At 44.7% G+C, this 20,013-nt stretch overlaps 2 protein-coding genes across 2 annotated transcripts in view; one reads left to right on the top strand and one right to left on the bottom strand.

The window, feature by feature from the left end:
- The window catches only part of LOC143422656 (uncharacterized), a 431,772-nt gene that overhangs the window by 252,176 nt on the left and 159,583 nt on the right, over positions 1-20,013 (top strand). The gene's annotated exons all lie outside the window — the stretch shown is intronic.
- LOC143423148 (neural cell adhesion molecule 2) overlaps positions 2,318-20,013 on the bottom strand; it is a 120,908-nt gene continuing 103,212 nt past the window's right edge. Inside the window, exons 10-12 of the mRNA XM_076894254.1 lie at positions 6,985-7,233; positions 5,107-5,387; positions 2,318-2,595 (exon numbers count right to left, since the gene is read on the bottom strand). Of these exons, the coding sequence (XP_076750369.1) occupies positions 2,452-2,595; positions 5,107-5,387; positions 6,985-7,233 (674 nt within the window). The 3' untranslated portion in view covers positions 2,318-2,451. The remainder of the gene's footprint in view (positions 2,596-5,106; positions 5,388-6,984; positions 7,234-20,013) is intronic.

Raw genomic sequence — 20,013 nt, forward strand, 5'->3', positions numbered from 1 at the left:
AATCACTACCCATACAATTAACCGGATCCTCGAAAACAGCAACCATAGGAAACACAAATACCTCCCACGGAACAGTCGATTGAATCAAAATTAACCGTCATGCAGCCAGTCGAACGCGTAGTTCCATCCGACGCAGTCGATCCAAAATACGAAAGAGCAATTACGCGTGGACGTTCTCGAAGTGATGGAGGGGCGACGATCACGAGCGTGCGACGCGTCTGTATCCACTACAAAATCATCGGATTACAATGGTCGGGTGGATTGTAATTACACAGGGTATTCGCGTGTAGATTGGTGACAGTTCGAGGGCGCGTTGGAAGGGCGCGCGAACGTTAGGTGCTGAGAGAGCGGCTCGTCTTAACAGCCCCAGAGACACGGCTGGCACATAGAATAATAGGGTTGGTCGGCGCGCAGGGTTAGTCCCTGTTAGCAAGACCGAAGGTGCACAATGTATGCAAACACCGTCGCGCCACGGGATTCACTGGAAATGCCAAATTACTGCGCCCCGTCCAATAGGGCGCGCCCTTTCCACCCTGTCAGACCGTGTACTCGCGGACTGCCTTTAGAACTGCGACACAGCTGCTCGGGTTTCCTAAAAACCTCTCGCCAAGTGGATCGAGGTGACGTTCGAGGGTCTGTCGATGCGAAGCTGTTGTTGGTTTTACACTGGATATCGTGGCTGTGGGTCAGAGGTGCAGCGATCTCGCCAGTGGTCTCGAATTCGTTAATCGTTGCCCTTGAGGAATACGAGATTGTACGCCCATTTTGTGTCGTCGCGCTTACCTGCGTTGCAAATTAAGCTGACTTCGATGCGCGCACTGTGGCATGGAGATTCGTTTGACTCTGTCATACATTCCTCTAGCGAAAGGAAAAGTAAAGTATATCAATTGCTGGAGATCGTTGAGAATCGTGATCTTTAGTTGATACTAGCGGACGTAAGTTTCTCTCTCTGCAAATAATAAATAATGAAATAAAGTGCAAAAAAAATGACAAATAAAGTTTATATTGAAGCGGTATAATACATAAAAAAATATCGATTTAACACTCTCACATACATGTGACACTAATGACAAAGAAAAATTAATCCAAACGGTACATCCAGCTTCGAACTCTTCGACTGGAAATCATGAAGAAAATAAATCTTCGTAAACTGTAAAAACGATCTCGAGTATGAACAAAGTAATACATCGTCATTAAACATTAGATTACACTGGACGAAGAAGTCTATTCTTGTACGCGTACTTACGTACGTTTTGGCAAATGCGCGCGAAGGAATCTCTCGAAATTAAGATCGAAGCTTCGAATCCTCGTTCGTAACGAGCACGATCGTCGAGCGACGTTTTCTGTATGGTCGTAATGTCCACGGTACTTTCATCGTGGAGCGGAGAGGCGCGCGCGCGCAGTGCATTAATTGCAAGATTTCCTTCGCGCCCGGAATGGAGAACGTCGCGATTGGATTCGGCTCACGCGCGATCGAAATTTCGACTGCACGGCCCGCACGTTCTCCCCCCTGTTAATAAGGAAGATCGGGTAGAGGTTCGGACAGGACAACTGGGCGAGGCTCGTTTCTGTAAAACAGATGAAACGTATTCTCTTTATTTCGTATGCCATCGAGTATTTACCTTACGTGACCCGAACAATCCGCTCCCTCGACATAACACGTGACTTTTTTAGCGAATGAAATTCGAACATCGGTTACTAACCACTAAGTCCAGGCTGTCTCGCCTATTTACAATAGATCTTTGTACAAAAACTAATCTCATATAAACAGTAAAATGCATGATCCGAAGGCCGTGTGTGCCCGTGAAACAGGAACGAAGACCGCTCGATATCCGTCCGCGCAGCTAAACGCGCCGCTTCGTCGAACTGGACTTCCCTCCGCTATCGGACTCCATTTTCAGTCACCGTTTCTCGCTGGTCTCCGTGTTTCGTACGTGGCCGAGCGAGCTCTGTTATAAAAATCTTCAGGTAGAAAACGAGCGAACGATCGAACGGGATTCTATCACGATCCGATACGCTTCGTCAACCATCCAGTCCCTTTCTAATCGTTGACGTTTCGTTAACTCTCCGACTCCGATACGAAACGCGTTCAATTTCGTCCTGCACGCGAGTCAAGTCACCAAACGCACCCGGTTCCAGGTCCCCGTTCCTGTCGCGATCGACCTACGATTTTTCCTCGCTCTCTCGCTTTCGTTTGTCTCTTTCTTTTTTATTTTCTTTTTATTTTTTTATTTTTGTACAGCGTACGCTGGCAGTGTATTTCGCGAAGACGCCCAGAAATTCGCACGTCGACCGTAGGAAGACGCAGCGCGCGATTCGGCTCCGTTTCGAGTACCGGCACTAGCCGCACTTTCGTAAAACTGGCCTCCCGTGCGAACGCTCACAGAACTATTCGAGTGTTTCTTTCTCTCTTTTTCTCTCTCGAATGGACGATGATTCCCGCCACGAATTTTATATACAACTCTCTTGTATTCGATTGGAGCGCGTCACCACTTCCGGTTGATGGAACTTCTCTCGCGCCGAGACGGACGACGAGACTGGCCTCTGCTGCATCGACGACAGCCCTTTACCTGACCTCTGGAGACTGTAGTACACCTGCAATCAATCGAACGCGTTCTTCGTTTCCAGCAAGAGGATCTTTCCGCGTGCTAATCGCAATTTTCTTTATTTATGGATCTTTTGGAGGAGTTTTTTCTTTGAAAATGATTTTACTTTGCTTTCGAAGTTAATCGCGAATAAAGAAGTTACAATACGTTTCGGTACTAACAAGTCGTTTGAGAATTTGTACAAGTAAGAAAGAAAATTTGAGAGCGTGTAAAATTTTCTGGGACAAAATACTTGGTTTCAGTATCGACTGAAATACTTGGCTGAAATTCCTGGCCATTATTTCGTTGTCGAGTGCTAAATGTAAAAAGTAAATTGTAGTGGAAAATTAAATAGAAACGTTAATTAGCTCTATTTTATTCTGACCGTGTTCCAGACTCAAAAGGAAAATTGTTTACGCAGGCGAACTATGCCAGAAGTTATTACTTAAAACAGAAGGGTAGCTATATTTCTTCAGAAAATAATTATGTTATTTGAATAGCTGTCTGGTTTGACAGTAACAAGTGCTTATCCAGTTAACGATGCCGAGGAGAGAAACTAATTATCTTTTTTAACGCTTCTCAAAAGACGTCGCCGCGTTCGCTAAAATTCAGTTTTAGCGTCGAGAAAGTAAAATGATGAATGCCTTACGAGAGGTTACCTCCCATCCTGAGGGACTTTTCAATGGTTAAACGTGTTTTCCTTGTTTGCTCGACGTTAATTAAATTTGTACATTTTCGCATTGTGCTAGTGCGCGCTTCTCACATTTTTTTTCAGCTCGCAAAATTTAATACGATCACGCAAAAGTTGAGCCCGTCGCTTTAAATTTTCCGCAAAAAAAAAAAAAAAAAAATAACAGGCTACTCCTGTTGAAACAGATTAGCTTCCCCGCTCACCCGGGATAATCTTTCGACGTTAGTCGCGTACGAACGAAATTTCCGGTCAGCGGGTAATAATCTGTATCGCAGGAACTGCATAAACTATTCGTCGCAGAAATAACCAAATATTCCGGGCAAAATATCTGGGAATACGAGAAGACGGGGTACGCGGCGGCGTGAGCGAAAGAGAAGGCGAGCACGGTGAATGCAAATGCATCGATGCTTGTGAAAATTGCAAATTCGGGGTCGGAATTAATAATGGAACAGCCGCGACGGGGAGCGAGCGCGGACGAAAATAATCGAAACCCACTGTGGTCTACGTAATTCCGAGAAAAACAAAAACACCGGAACGAAAACATCCAGAGGGAATATCGGGTCAGTTAATGAAAAGGTCCGGTAATGCTGGCCGCGGCGATGGCGGCGGGCAGAGGCGGTTTTCGGGGTGTGGACGGTGAAGGGGCATTAAAATTATTCAGCCACTTAATGGAACGCGACCAGTGTCGAAGGGAAACGGAAGCCGAGTTCGAGACGAGTTACGCGCATCGGGACTGGCCCTCTCGAATTATCGAAGAAACTTCGACGTAATTAAACTCGCGGAAGCGCAGATAACCCAAGGCTTCGCTAAACCGGAAAAGTTAAAGTGGAAGCCTGGCGCATATTAAAAGCGAGCGATCCCTCTTCTTGGCCGGTGTTCCGGTTACCCGTGGTCGTCTTCGAAACTTCGAATATATTTAAAACAAGCTTGTCGATTCGGTTACGCGAAACGGAGGAGGAAGATTGGTCGCGGTAAAGAAACGAAGTCGCGTCGACGAGGGAGGATCGATTCTATTAGTTCCACCGTCCGTGGGGGAAAGAAAAGAAGACGAAAAAACAGAAATATATAGGAAAGAACACGATCTCCCTGTTGAATATCGTATCGCGTTTTATCGATCGTCCGTCCGCTAATTCGCGCGCCTCCCCTGCCGCCTGGTTACGATCCACCCCCTTCCGGTGGCTGGGGGAAGCGTTAATTGCTTCTCATTAATCAAACGGCTTCAACTAAATACACTCTACTAGATATCGCTAAAAAAGAGGCCCGATTAAATTTACAGACCGTAATGAGTTTACGAGGCTAATTGTCGGAATGATTTATATGGCCTGCTTGGCGGATCGATCAGTTCCGTTTCCGGCGTATCGGCTATCTCCATCTGCGCGCGGACGTACTCTCGTTATTTTTCCCTCGCGCCAGCGAATGCCGGCCGTGGAACGCGGTGGAACGAGAAAGAGGAGGAGGAACGAATTCCGAACGATCTTGGAGATTTTTTCCTTCCCCCTTCAAATCTGTCCCGTGTGTTTCTCTTTTCCGATTGGAATTTACAATGGAAATGTTAGTCGCTTGCGAATTGTTGCTACGGAACAGTGGCACGGTATCGCAGCGTTCGACGACTCTTTCTCCAAGTTTCATTTAAGTCGCGTAAATCTGAATTTCCAATGGAATTCGTCGTCCCGTTTGTAAAGTTAATATTTGAACGCGCGAAAGTTAACTGGTAAATACATTTGCTCGCGCTAACGGGAAATATTTAACTTCTTACTGTTTACTGGCGTTTAAATAAAATCGTATAAATCGCGCGTGATCCGGTGGCGCATCGATCCCGCGGAAACTCACGTTTTGTTTGTTCCGTTTATTATAATCGTCCATTGCCATCTGCTTGAAGTCCGCCATGGTGGGTGAGTTGCTGTAAGCGTTCGCTTGGGGCACGTGATTCTGGGGGTAATTTATATTGGGCGCTGGCAGACAGTCGGTCAGCATCGGGTCCGGGGGTAGGTCCAGACCGTGCTGGACGATCGGCCTTTTCTCAGGCGAGATCGCGTCGTCCATCAGCCGATCCTTCTTTCTCCGCTGCGGTGGTGTCTTATATATCGGGGTGTACGTTAGCGGTCTTCTCTCTGCGAACAGATTCAAAGGAAGCCGTGCAAAAGTCCCGCGCTCGCTAAGCAGATTAGTCGATTAAACCTAGACAAGACCGATCTCATCGCGTGGACAACAGGCCAGAAGCTTACAACCGGAGCATCGGCTTTATTATCCACTTAACGACTACTACGAGTCATACTTTTTTTTGGAACGTTCCACTTAATTCCGCTACGAAGCATAACGTGTGCGTTTACAAGTTTTATTTGCACTAATTCTCGTGGTTCATTCTTATCATTTTGTGCAGAGAAAGAAATTCGATCTCGAATCATTTCGTTCATTTTTTCTCTCCGTTTATCGCAGTGGAAAAGTTCGAGCGATCAGCTAGCTCGCTTTCGTACGCGTTAATACCGAGATAATCATGTAGGAGTTTGATGACCACGCATTGATCACTGTTCATTGTGGATAAAGCCATCGCATTTCCGATCTATTAATGTGTATCGAAGCGTATCAATTTAACCTGACAATGCATTTCGAAATTCATTGCTACGCGACGCGGAAATATCTTTGACGGAGAAAGAACGTTAAAGCAGTCGCTATTAACGTGCCCGGTAATTTGAATGGAAAAGGACGACGCGCCGTGGTATCCGTGTCGCTTTTCCTCTGTTCCTCATCGCGATACGTTTTCGAAAATTGAACCCCCGCCGCCATTAGAATCGAAATAAAGGAATATGCGCGACAAAAGCGTATAAATTGACAATGAAGCTGAAAATAAATCGTAAAGGGTCGTTCGGTTGAATAACGCTGTTTTTTTTCCAGAGGACTGTAAAATTTTGCGCTAAATTTAAAACGCTTCCGCGTTTGCAACAAATGTTATTCCTTCGTGCTTTGAATATTTTGCACACCGTGTACCGAAAATATAGCGTAACACAAATGGGATCTAATATTTGACGCCAGTGTTTCGTCGATAACCTGTAAACGTTTAACGAATAAATCGCAAATCCACGATTTTCAAATAAACGAGTTCGCAGTGAAAATGGATATTCGGAGCTTCAAAAAATAGTAACGCACCGAGAAAATATCAATAATTTGTCGATATAGGATTCTCGATGAAAAAAAATTCATTTCGAAATACTTCCCTCCGACGAAAATCTATTAAATTCTCATTTATAAATCTGCCCAATGGAAACAGGCCAAATGTTATAAACCAACATAAATCCTCGAAAAAACTTTTCTCTTCCATTCTAACAATAATCTGTCTGGTGATCTTGGTTAAGATAGAATCGAGCAGGTCGATAATGCAAGGTGACACAGGTGAGACTGAAACATTCTCAGCCCTAAAATACCATTGCCAAGCCAATAAAAAGTGTGCGATCAGACGATCGACGAACTTTCGAATGGCATTAACGAAATGCGTTGCATAAAATACGGTCGATGCTCCAGTAATACTATAACCTAGAGAAGCTACGCGAACACCGTTGTATAGGTGCACATATAGGAACGCGCTGGTGTCCGTATGCACGTATATGCACGTACGTATGCGTGCGTATATAGTGGCGCTTTTACGGGCGCCTTGTGTGCACGTAGGCCGTAATTTGGCGCGCGTTTCGAACAATCGGAAACCCGTGGACTCACCATACTCGTTGGGTATGATGTCCGGATCGATGTCATCGACCGCCTGCTTTGTCTGTGGGTGTACCGGAGTAGTTGCACCTGCATTAGGTGGCTCGCTCACGATGGGAGCGTGCTTTGGACTTCCGGGCCGGCCTTTCGAGTGCTTCCGGTAGAGCGCCGCCAGGATACCAGCTACGGCCAGGGCCAAAAGGGTCGCTGTTGCTGCCAGGCCCAGCAGCAACGGGCTCAGCATCGACGCGTCTGTGTTCCCTGTCACGGCAGCAATGCAAAATGCTCGATCAACCGGAACTTCTCTATCGGGCTTACCTATCCGCTCGCCGCCCTCCTACCACGGTTTCGCCCGCTCGCTTACCGATTATCGCGGCAAGTATATTTTTACCCATCTCGCCGCCCGTTCGCCCTATTTTTTTTTTCCACCCTTTTGCTGGGGAGAACGTCCGCGCGCCGCGATCGTTTCGATTTTGCTAAATTTATTGCTACGCTGGCATTGTTCGCCGTTTTGGCAACGCCTGCTGGCCGGTTACGTGTCCCATTCGCCGTTTCGCGTTTAAGCCTGGCGTGGTAGAGGGGTCGTGTAACGCGAAAGATACGTTTTACGTTTTGCGAGGCTAATAAATGCGGGACGAATGATTGAAGTGGGAACACGCATGTTTGCGGGGGGTGGCAGTTACTTTTAATTATTTATAGCACTGCGTTATATCAATTATAGTCGTGACGCATCGTTCAGCCTATATTTAGGTAATTATTAAAAATACCACGCACGTCAGTATCGCGCGGCTATCGATGATGCACATTTTCGTATTATTAGCAACGTATACGCGTACACGTAGCTTTAATCGAATTACCTCATTATTGACTTAATTATTGTACGCCAGTTATTTATTAAGTTACTAATATACGCTACGTTTGTGGAAGACATCCTATGCGTAATTGTTTAATTGAATTCCGTCATGCAATTATGCTGTTAGCGTTGCTTTATTGACAACGATATTGTTGATGTTGCACCAGTGCTTCGGATACGGAGCTAGTGGATTCGATCAACCACTGGTCAGACAACCAACTCTAGTTTCACGTGCACGTCGATCCTCGCTTTTCTTTTCGTTGACGATGCTTGCCTCTCGTTTTTATTGATGGACAACTAAACATTTGTTATTAATTGACTCCTTTTTGTAAAGCATTTAAAAAATTATGGCAAAATAAAATATTAATTGCAAATTTTTAACACCTCCGCACATGTGTTCTATTACGAAATAAAAAATTTAAGTAAATACAAAGTTTGTGCGTGAATCAAGCTAGGTTGAACTAAATATGTACAGATATTAGCTGAATATTATATCAAATATCGAAATTAATCATTCTTGGAAATGTCAATACCCAGGACCAATTAATTACATGAAATCATAGAGAGAAAAATATAGAAAGAGACAGAAAAGCAATATTATATATTAATTTTAATAATTACTTTAATACCCAAACTCATTGCATCAACTGTCTATTTAAACCTCAATCGGAAAATCCAATTAACACCGATACCACAGAATTAAAAGTATTAACATCATCATACAATATTTATCCTCCTCCTTTTTGCTACTGTCAATGTTCGTGCCACTTCCGACCGCGTAATTACCTGCACGCGTACTCTTTGCGCGGGTGCGCTTAATAAGCAGGGCCGATAATTATCGAAGATATGTCAATTCTGACGCCATTACGATGCAACCGCGTATCGTGTACAAAATGTTCTGCGTCGATCAATCCTCTGAACCTGTACACCAAATCCAGCGAGCGTTCCCGATCAAAGTAAGCCCCTTTCCGCCGAAGCTGACTCGTAATTACCACAAATAACATATTGTTCGTTTATTTCTACGCATATGACGCAAAACGGTTCTACGGACTTTCAACGGTGCGTGCGCGCAGAGGCGTGGAAGCGTGTGCACCAGCCGCTGCGGGGGTTGAATCGTAAATCAGCCGTTAGGAGCCGCCGCGTCGCTTTCGGCTTTAATCGGGCTAAAGCTAGTCGCGGCGATGTCGCGCGTTGTAAATTCTGCCGCGTGCCCGCCGTTGTAAATTATTAAACGGCCGATGCCCGGTACGCGCGGCGATTTTTCCGCCACGGTATCATGCCCGCTAATTGGTGTTTGCGCGGGAACGTTTGCCTGGTATTAATAAGGCTGTTTAATTTCGTTGCGCCCGCGTGTTTGCCCGCCGCCCCGTGCGAACGGATTACTCGTTCAGCTATTAATTGGCCACTTTCCAAAGACACTCGCAGAGCCGACAATAAATCGCAACTGGTAGAGATCTTAGCGGATCGCGCGTAACTTTTATTCGAGATCGAATGAAATTTTTGATAGCCGCGAATGCGTTGTCGGTAAGATACAATTTTTCATCCGACTAGTCGTTAAAACGATTGGTTTACGATACGAACGGTTGGCGAAGTTAGTTCCATAACGGTCCAGGTATCAGACTATAAAGGTAGCTTCTATAAAAGTAAGCGTTATAATAGCAACTCACACGCAGCACTGCATGTAACCATAAACTTCTATAATAATCGAACTCTCGCGTTGGGAACTCATGGTTGGTTGTGTGCGCGGCGAACAAGAAAACGATCGACTTTTGGTAACAGTAAATATGAACAGCTATGAAAGGAAATGGCGGCTATTGTAACACGCGTTCTCCGTAAAATTGTATTTAACAGTATAAACTTTTGATATATTTTATTGGATCGTGTATTGGGAATAAATGTTTGCAAGATACAACGTTGGAGTTAACGAGTTAGCGTTTGGAAAATCTTTCTATAGTGCTTGGTTTTTTTTTTTTACTTAGAGAGTAAGGAATATTAAATCAGAGATAAAAAAATTATATATCTAAGCGAGAGAGACATTTTGTTTTGAACGTTTTCATTGAAAAATATGAAAATTAGTGACGCGCATACTAATACCGTATTATACGATCGAGTATTTGGAGCTTATCGATTCAGGACCGAATCCCTCTCATTTCCACCGAAATTTTGCATTCATTGCGCCTTCTCGTTCGCCGTGGGCATATTTGAAAACTTCATAAAACAAAATCGATAAATTCGCGAACAGCCTACGGTCCGAAATAAACGCGAGCCAACGCAGCCGTAAATAATAAATCGCGATACCAGCGACGGAGAGAATCGCGCGGTAAGCTTATTGAAATATTCAATTTCGATCTGCGCATCTTGCCTTCGAATCGAACGTTTTTAAAAAGCGACTGCGCGATAACGACCGCCGTACGCGGACTTATTCCCTGTACGTCGACGCAGCTATACGAGAGCAAGGCGTTAACGAAGAACAGGCGTTCGAACGGGGCCAGATTTTAATCCAGAATCGAAAATCGGAATTTACGAATATTGAAAAGTAACGAAACGTTATTGTCAGTAGATTATTACTCGCGTTTTGTCCGCGCTGGATAAACGTGTTTTACAAACAAATCGTTTTGCACGTTTGTCACTGTAGTCTTCTCGCACGGTAGATTTCTATTTTAGTTCAGTTCGGCTAAATTAAAATCTTTTATTTGCAACTAGATTACCCTGTAATTACTGCAGGTAGTTTCGATTCTATATGGTGCCTCTATAGTGAACAGAGAATAATATCGTATCGCTTAAAGATAAGGAAGACAAACCTCATACATTGATGCAATAAAATTAATCGATATTATTTTTTTACTGCCGACGATCTTTCTTGAAACGTTGTAATAAGTGCACGAATACCGCAGAGCATTGTCGCGCGTTTTAAGAGAACTGCCCTTAGACGTGCGAGGTGGATCGAGAAAATTGAAAGGACCGAGAATAAAATCGCTCAAGAGTTTTAAAAGCTTCCCCCATAAGAACGTTTTATGGGTTTATAAACTGTTCATTGCCTCGTAACGGCGGCTACTGCATTTAGATTGCGGCACCGCAGCCGGTCAATTAGTCTAGCGGTTTTTTGTCCCTTCGGACGCTCGAGCCAAGAAGCAACTCGAGAATTTGACTAATGCCGGCTCCTTGAATTTATGCGCGAGAACAGACGTTTAAATTTCAAGCGCAGAGGCCGTTCGCGTCTCGAACAGCGCGCTCTTTCCGGTTGCATTTCCGTTTTAATGCTCGTCGAAAGAAAAGAAAAAAAAAAAAAAAGAAACGAAAGGAGGAAAAAAAGAAATAAGGGGGCGAAAGAGGCGGGGGACGGGGCGCGCGCGTGCGACGCAAAAAATACAGGGTAAAGAGAACGAGGGAGAAGTATGAAACTGTGGAAAGCTTACTGTTCCGTGGAAACGATGCGCGGTCGTGCAAAAGTTGAAGCGGAATAGTTTTGCGAGAGGAATGTTAAGTTGTTCGAAAAATTCATACCGCTCTCTAACCAGTTACGATGGATATCAGGTTCCCCTGCTCTTCTAGTATCGTTCGCAAGATTTTAGAAACCTCCGTCGAATAATGAAACGCTTCGTTAGAGCCAGCGCTATTCTATTAACGTTGATAACGTTAAGGTTTCGTTTCTTTTTTTCTAGCTACTCTAATACCTTATTCTTTCTATCCTGTTCACGGAACATTGCAGTATTTAACTACCATTTATTCCTACAAAAAAATGATCAAACTTCTTCCTAGATTTAGCGATGAAAATTAACTAGACCAGATGTTTACGAAAAATATCAAGACGTCTAAAAAAATTTACTTCGAAATTCAATTTTTAATATCGAATTGTTCGATACGAATGATGACGATTTACAGACTCCGCTAAAAATGTTCAGATTAATTCGTTAATTAGCAGAGCGGAGTACGCGGAACACGCGCGAGTACGTATTCACGGCTGTGCGTAATTATAGAACACGAGTCGGCGAATCACTCGAACCTCTCGAAACGCAATAATCTTCTGCTAATTAGCAAACAATAGGCAGAATTGAAACGCGTGCCGCGATGATTAACCCGTGTCTTATAACCCCGGGGAGGGGATCGGGGGGACAATTTACGGTCCTTGATTCGCGACATCGCGCGTTGACGCAACAGAAACGCCGCGGAATTATTATCATCCGAAATTCCGCGAGAGACGAGCCGGCATGCGCGGTGTTGCGCCGCGAGTTCGTCGGGGAGCGTACCACGGAATTGAATTAAATAACGCAGGGATGGCGGTTCAGCAGCGTTCTTTTCCAACGCCGCCCGTTACATTTACATCCGCAGCCCCGTGGCTCCGTTTAATTCGGCCTGGCCGGTGTTGCGGAATTTAATTGCATCAACCGGGAATATAGGCGTTACTCTAAGCAATATTATGTCTCTGAATAAAATAAAAAATGAAATTCCGAGTTTGTCTACGATTTTGATAAAAAGAAATTGCTCGGCGTTCTGGTCTGCAGCGAAATTAATTAAAATATTGCCTGATCGCAGATAGCAATTTTCCACCGAACCTCCCTCCTGTGTGATATTCGAATAATCGCGTACGTGACTGTGTAGCTCAATTTTCAATCGCGCAACTCTGATCAAATGTTTTCAATATACGTCGCACTGTCAATTTGATGTACGAAAACGTGGATTCAAAACACGAAAGTCGTTGAATATTAATAATTATAAGCTCCACTAACTCAAAGACGATCAGGTTTTATTCACTGAATTAATGTAACCGCGGTCGTGGATATTTTAATTAATTAATTTGATCAGTCATTTAAATACAGCACTATACAGAGGGTTTCAAACTGAATGAATTTAATTACGGCTACGCGAAGAGAATATTCAGTTTAAATTTAAATCCGAAGATAAACCGATTGATAAAATTACCGTTGAATATTGTTCCGGAGCGTGTAGAACATCCCCTCGAACAAATTTTATGGATATCATTTAAATAACATCATTAAGTACTGCTATACGACTCTTAATCGCATAATCTTAATGCCCATAAACATGCTAATATCTTCCTATTCGTAATAACAAAATTACAGTCCAACTATGATAAATCACACCCCTCGCATTAAGCAATTTCATTACGTAAATCAATGTAAGCGAAAAAATAAATACTCGAGAAACCGATGACTCTTATTACTCTCTCATTCAATGTCAACTATACTTATTAACATACTTGTTATAAAATATTTACCTAAAACTACACGGTTTTGCATTAAAACATTTAGAAACGTACCAATAATACGGATTAAATTTAATGAAACTTTCAGGAACCGCTGTTCCTACGTTTCAAACTACTTTTTAACGAAACTGCGGTCGTTGGAAACAGAGAACCTTCCCCTGTAAAATGCTTTTTGTCTCACGTCGATATCTCTTCCCGTTCTCGAGATATCTTCGTGTAAAGACGAAGATAATTTCTAATAGTTTCCTATTCTCGTCCTTGTCACGCACTCGGAAGTCTCGCTCGCACGTTCATTCACTGACCTACCCCAAGCGGATCAGCTGTGCGCTGGTCAGTTACATATGACAGCGTAACGGTACTTTACTATTTACTATGCATTCCAGTAAAAGAAGTGGGTCACGGCTGTTTAAAGATGGCCGACCTCCATTCATAAATCGGCGCGCTCCAGCGCTCAGCGCGTCTAGAGCGCTCAATCTTTAAATACCCATATCTCTGGAACCGTTTAAGATATCGAGATGAAACAAAATGCGTTATAATCAGAACACTTTCTGCTATCTTCTCGGTTATTATTCGTAAAAAAGTTAGCATGTCTTCTTGGTGTATCCTTCGATGAAAGTTAAGTATAATAACAAGCTAAACTTTTTTTTATATTTTCGTGTAAAGGTGATGGAATGATCAACGAATCGGCTATAAAATCCCAGAATTTCACTAAACCACTTTCGATGCCTCGAGAAAGATATCGAATACAGTGAAATAAGAATATCCATCTAGACGTTCAGCGTTCCAATCTACCTTCGAATGTACACGCAACCCTTTGAACCGTAATTTCGACGATCAATAGTAACGACGACGAACGGGGAACCGACGGAGGGAATTTAATTCAGCCGTTGCGTATTGTGACGACCGGTTCATATTCGGCAGCGTTGACTGGCCGTTGAAATTTTTAAAGCGCCGTAAATCCAACGTAACCCTTTGCAGAGGGCACACCGTGGTCGCGGCCAACTCCCGTTGCCGGACGATCGTCCAGGGAGCATTCGTGATACTCGTTAAAGTTTGATTAGACTTTGATTGCCGGCAGAAAGCGGACCAATTTAAACTCGACCCAGCCCGACGGCCCTCGGTGTGTACGAGATAAAAAGAGGCGCGACGCGCACCAGCACGAAAAGGGTGGCGACGATAACGAAACGACGTCCGGTGATCAAGCGACCCGTCTCGCGTCTCGACGGCGGAAGAATCCAGCTTCGAGGTTCGCGAGCATTGCTGGAGCTGTCTTCTTTCTCTGCCACGGCTACGAACCTCCGCGTGGCTGTTTACACCGGAATATGTCGCCGTCCTCCGGTGTAATTAAACTTTTTCCGCCGCGAAATTGCTTGCTCTCGCCGCTTCTATCCGGCGCTGGCCCTTCGTCAACAGGGAACGCCACGCTCTCGCGGCGGATTAATCGATTGCCGTGGAAAATGGCAGCGGCGAAATTGCCGTCACGTAAGGGCGAAAAAGAACGTATCGTAACGTGGCGATTCTGAATGGACCTTGGGAGGTAAATGAGTGGCGAGCCCGTCTTGCCTGCGTCGTCTGCGCGAGGAACGCCGCGTGATTCGAATTGATCAAGTATGGTTGATTGCTCTGATGATTGAAGTGTACGGGGTGGTCCGCGCAGTTTGATGTTGCTTTTTGCTGGCTGTGAATAGGAAGAGATGAGAAGAAAGCGTGGTACGGTGAGGACGATGTTTTGGGAACGTGTCTTTATTGTGTGCTTGATTGTATTCCGGAAATTCCAGACAAAAGTTGGAATGTATTTGATCCTGCGTAGAGTATCTCGGACTTTTTGAATAAAATTGTACCATTTTAAATGTATTGCTGTTGTTAAATTGAATTACATGTCAAATCAATATGACAATAGCGTGAGTTGGCAAATGAAAAAATAAACGTTATAAAAGGAATCAACAGCAATTGTGCAGCGTTGCAATATGTCAAAGGATCAAAGTGATCGCTTCAGGTTCGCATTGACAAGTGCTCAAAGGTACCCTTTATGTGTTATTTCTGCTTTTTATAACAGCTGCATAGTTGTCAACTTTGTGTCATGTGGAGTTAAAAAAAGCACTACTGTTTTATTTGAAAAATAAATCTTACTTCAATTTTATAAATTTTTCCAGGGTATTAATTTATATTCCTCCAGTGGACTTCAATCTCAGAAATATTAATTACGAATCAATGTGTAACTGCACTTAAAAAATAATTCTCAAGAAGGAAATTAAGAAATCGTACACTACGCGACGCGAATTGATTTCCCGGATTTAATTTAGAAGAGAATTTAAGAATGTATATCCTATTGCAGCAGTGCCTGTGGTCGATAAAGCGAACTTTTGATATCCAATTCTCGTTGCTTTTAACGTCTCTCCTTTTTCACTCTCTGTACGATTTTACGTTGCCTCTCTTTATTTGGTACGCTACACCGTTGCGTGAGCATTTCGTTTGATCTATCAACTGGCGTAGTGCACGTCGAACGATTTCGATTGGTAATTTGTACAGAGAAAGACAGCAAATTTCTCAATTTGTTGAAACTGTATCCGTAACAGCAGCTTATACGTCTGCACGAAAGTTCTATTTGGAATTCGTTTCTGCAACGAACGCTGCGTAAGCATGGACACAGTGCAGATATCGCTGATGTTCAAAATCAAACAGCAAGACCTTGCCGAAACGATAAAAAAAAAAAAGGAAAAGACATCTAGCGAGTCGAGAACCGTGATAAATCATAACGCGTCCCAGCGTGTAATTATCCCGGCGTTGTTGGCAAGAAATCACCCATCCGAAATCACAGAAACGATCCGTAATCCCCGTCTGCTGAAACTGTCTAAATGAGCTTCAAGTTTAACAGCAGAATAGGAGTCGTAAGACTGGCGTCTCAACTATTCCCATTGGTGGGCGAAACATACTCAGCTGGCTTAAATACGTTCCCCTGGACTGTTTGCGTTGAAACTCGTGAGCTCCGTCAAGCTACCGTCCCATTACTAATTGTGGCAGAAACAAGAGCAAATAATGAAGCAACGACGGGGAACAGCCACTCGCGCGTCAACTGTTGCCAAATATTGATATACCTGCTGCTAGGTTGCAGTAACGACTCCAGGAACTCGCTACCGCTACTCCAACATCAAACTGGAAATAACGGGTTAAACACGGACGAAATTCTTAAAGCAGGCGCGTTGCATATCCAGAGGCGGCGTTCAAATTCCCGTTGCGTGTTCGCGATCCTCTCTACACGGTCCTTTGAACGTTTAGTTACGTACGAACTTTCCAACGGATTCCTTCATAATTGACCGTGGCGCCTTTTCACGTCCTGTTAAAGGGTGGAACGACCGAATTTGTCGCGCGCATTCTCGTTAATGGAACTTCTATTTGCACATTTATGTCGCTGAACATTGGCTTTCCTTTTCGTAGCTTTCTCGAACGTAACGCTGGTTTCGTAAACGACAAGAGAACCGCGCGGAGTCTTCGCTAAAATATTCACGAAGAATTCGATCGCGTTCCACTATAAAAGCAGCGTCAGCCTCGATTCGTTGATTTTCTGCCGGCGAGTTCGAGCGTTTAAAATGGTAAGCAAAGAGCGAGGGCAAATGAGGTCGAAAATGGGCAGGAATTTCAAGGGAGCAGCTCGTTGCTCCTTTATGAGCGCGTCTTCATCGCGACGGAATTTGAATACGCTTAAGACACTCTCTTCTTCGTAACGTCGTGTTGACCATGCACTTTGTTCCGCCTGCATAAACAATGCAGTCGCGCCGCGGCGTCGAGGCAGAGGCGCGTGGACAACCGTACACCGTGAAGACTGCCACGGCACTCGAAATCATTATGCAGCCCTTCCTGCGAGCTGACAGGTGCCAACTGTCGCCTAAGCTATCTGTCAACACTCCTCGAGGAACGGGATTTCCGAAGCAGATGCGCTCGGAATGCATCGAAAGTCGCGGGGGAAAGTGGTACCCCTCGGCTGGTTCCGAGCTTGCGTTTAAACGATGTCGTAAGTCGAAACGTGGCGAGCATTGATTGAAATGAGAGAGAGAGAAAGAGGGACGTGCTGGTTATACCAATTCACAGGATTTTTCAGCTGTTCTATTACGGTGCAATAAAACGAAAAGTATAAGAGCAACGAAAGATTCATCTGTGCTGTATTAAAATTGAACAAATTTTTTTATAAATCATACTATCCTCTCTAAATCGTTCAACGTAGTTTTAATTTCGCGATCAACTAATATTCACGGTAAAAAAAAGAAGAACGATACTTCGTTTCCCCTCCAAGACGACGCGAAATCTAAATCACGGAACTCAGATTTAGTACTCTGTAAAAAAAAAAAGAGGAAAAGGAACGCGTTAAAAGAGAAACCGTAATCTCGCCGCGACAAGATGGTGTATCGGTTTAATCTCCACCCCAGGTTCTCCGTCTCGCGTTCGTTCACCATAGGATGAGGGGCGGAGAAAGGAACGGGAACAACGAGACGTCAGTTCCGCGGGATACTCCCGGTTCCAGCAACGAGTTCCGAAGTCGTTGAAGCCGGCGGAACTTTTCCCGCGCTCTAAGCTGATCGAAAGTGTAGGGCGTACGAGGGCGCAATCGGGCCGACCTTAAGGCGGCCAAGACAATTCGCTCTAAATCGAAGCAATCTCGCGGAAACCCAAAATCAATTTCGGAAGAATCGCATTCTAAAACCATCCGTGTGTTAGCTCCGGGGCAAACAACCGACTACCACGCGTGCACGTCGCCATCCGATCGAACGCCGAAACTTGTCGAGCGTTTCGCGGTTCCGACTCGATATCTCGCTAAGTCAATAACAGGAAAGCAGTTTTTACAACCCCCCGACTTATAAGTCTTTTTCGACGCGTTACTTCCGCCCCATTCTCTTCCTACTTTGTATCGCGGCTCGTGCGTTACCACTACACGCATGAGACGGTTTACGCGTGCAGAATGTGGATCGTGGCATTAGCGAGATGGCGGGGATTTTGTAGTCCAAAATTGTTTGCAAAATCAAGTTCTGCTGAAAGACAATTTTGGTATTGTAAAGGAACCTCTGCCTTTTGATAATTTTAATTGGTAAGAATGATGCATTTAGATAGTTAGAAACTCCGCGATAATCAACCGTCGTGCGGTAAGTTAACTCTAACACTATGAAATGAAGAATTTCACTATTACGAGGTTACCATCCGCCTTCACTTTGCTCGTTACAACTTTAATTCTGTTTGCATGTGTATCTCACGGAAGGTGTTAACGAAGTTAGGCAGTTTTGTACCGCGATAATTTAATTCCTTCAGCGATAACTGGCCCGACTGTTTTTTTCATATAATTCGATTGAACTTGGCTGATGTTTTCCGCCGCGTAATCGTCCGCGATTCTTCGTTTAAAAATTTCCAGCGAAAGTGCTAGCGTTCTTGGAAAATTGTGGAGCTAATGGCCGACGTCGTGGCGGAAGGAAAAGTTTGGGCACGGAGAGGTTCCCAAATTTCAAACGGAGATCTTCTCTTTGTTTCTCGAAACTCATTTGCAGCTACGCGCAACTTTTAATCGTTAGAAAATTAAAAGAACGTTACTACTCGCGGGCGATGGCATCCAATTCAATTTTCTAGCTGCGTTAATACTCGGTCCGCGGGAACTTTGAAAAGTTGCGACGCGCGGATACAGCGTAGCGTGGAAAACTTTGTTAATACTGTACCAAGTGCGAGACACGTCCAACTTCGTGTTCAATCCGATGAAATTTCTACGATTCCTATTTCGTCAGAAGCGGAATCGATACGCCGATCGATAGCGCGATTGAATTCGACGCGAACGTCTCACACGTTTCGTCGATGAGAATTTTCGTACGCCACTTGACAAGAAATAAAAACACTAAAGTTAACTGTATAATCGCAAGAAACTCTAGCATAAATCTCAGCATTGCCCAATGTGGAAAGCAATCGCACAAATGACTCCTAATCGAGCAAAGAGCGAACACTCGAATCCAAAGCGAGGAACTATCCCACGAACTCTCTCCTCGATATGAAAAGAGAAGGGGTGGTCGAGAAACTCGCTCGAAGGATAACTATTTATCACCGTCCATTCCCTCATCTCCGATATCTTATCCACTTCTTTCCGCCCGTGCTTCTTCCCACTATCTTAGCCCCGTCTGCGAGGCACGGTGCGTGCTTAAAGAAGCGACACCCCTATTTCTTACTCCACGGTCCGTGGCGGGTCGGGTTGCGTCTGACAAAGCCGAGGCGGGGGACACGTTGCTCCTTCAGGAAATAAGAAGGGCCCGTCCCACGCTTAATTTTCCTAATGGATTAGCCGGAGGAGCCCGCGATTCAATGGCCGCCGCGAAATGGAAAGCAGCGATTCTGTTCGCGCTTAGACCCCTGTTCCCATTCACCCTGCTCGCGCGACCCGCCATATTTCTTCCGTACTCCCCAACGTGGCGCGGGCTCCTTTCTGCCGATACCTAAGAAACCGCCGTCGTTGTTCATCGCGCGTGGTAACTTCTCGTGTCTCTCCCCGGACATTCTCGCCTTTCTGAATGCGTCTCGCCGTTTCGCGACGTTACCTTGAATCGAGACGACGGGGTTTGTTTCTTCATCCTATGAATGACATCCGGGAGTCTTTCGACTCGCGAAACTCGCGGTTGTTTAGACCTGTTCGAATACGATTCGATGTTAATACTTGCCATTTCGTTCGACGATCCCAGATTGGTCATCGTTCTGGTCGGGAGCATCGGCAAAAAATACGACCGACGCACCAGAGAATGAAATCGCTGAATGCGCGGAAAGAGTCGCGACACAAAGGTGGCCAGTGCCGGTGGCTTCCTCGACGTCGTCCCCGTCAAACGGACAAAGCGTAAAAGGTCGCAAATTGGCTGGGACGGAGAAATCAACGCGTCGCGAGCTTACGGTCGTCAAATCAATATTTGCGACTCGCCACCTTCGCCGTGCGGGCGACGGCCGGTTGTGCAAA

The sequence above is a fragment of the Xylocopa sonorina genome, chromosome 4, assembly GCF_050948175.1.
Source record: "Xylocopa sonorina isolate GNS202 chromosome 4, iyXylSono1_principal, whole genome shotgun sequence".
NCBI classification, from domain to species: Eukaryota; Metazoa; Arthropoda; class Insecta; order Hymenoptera; family Apidae; genus Xylocopa; species Xylocopa sonorina.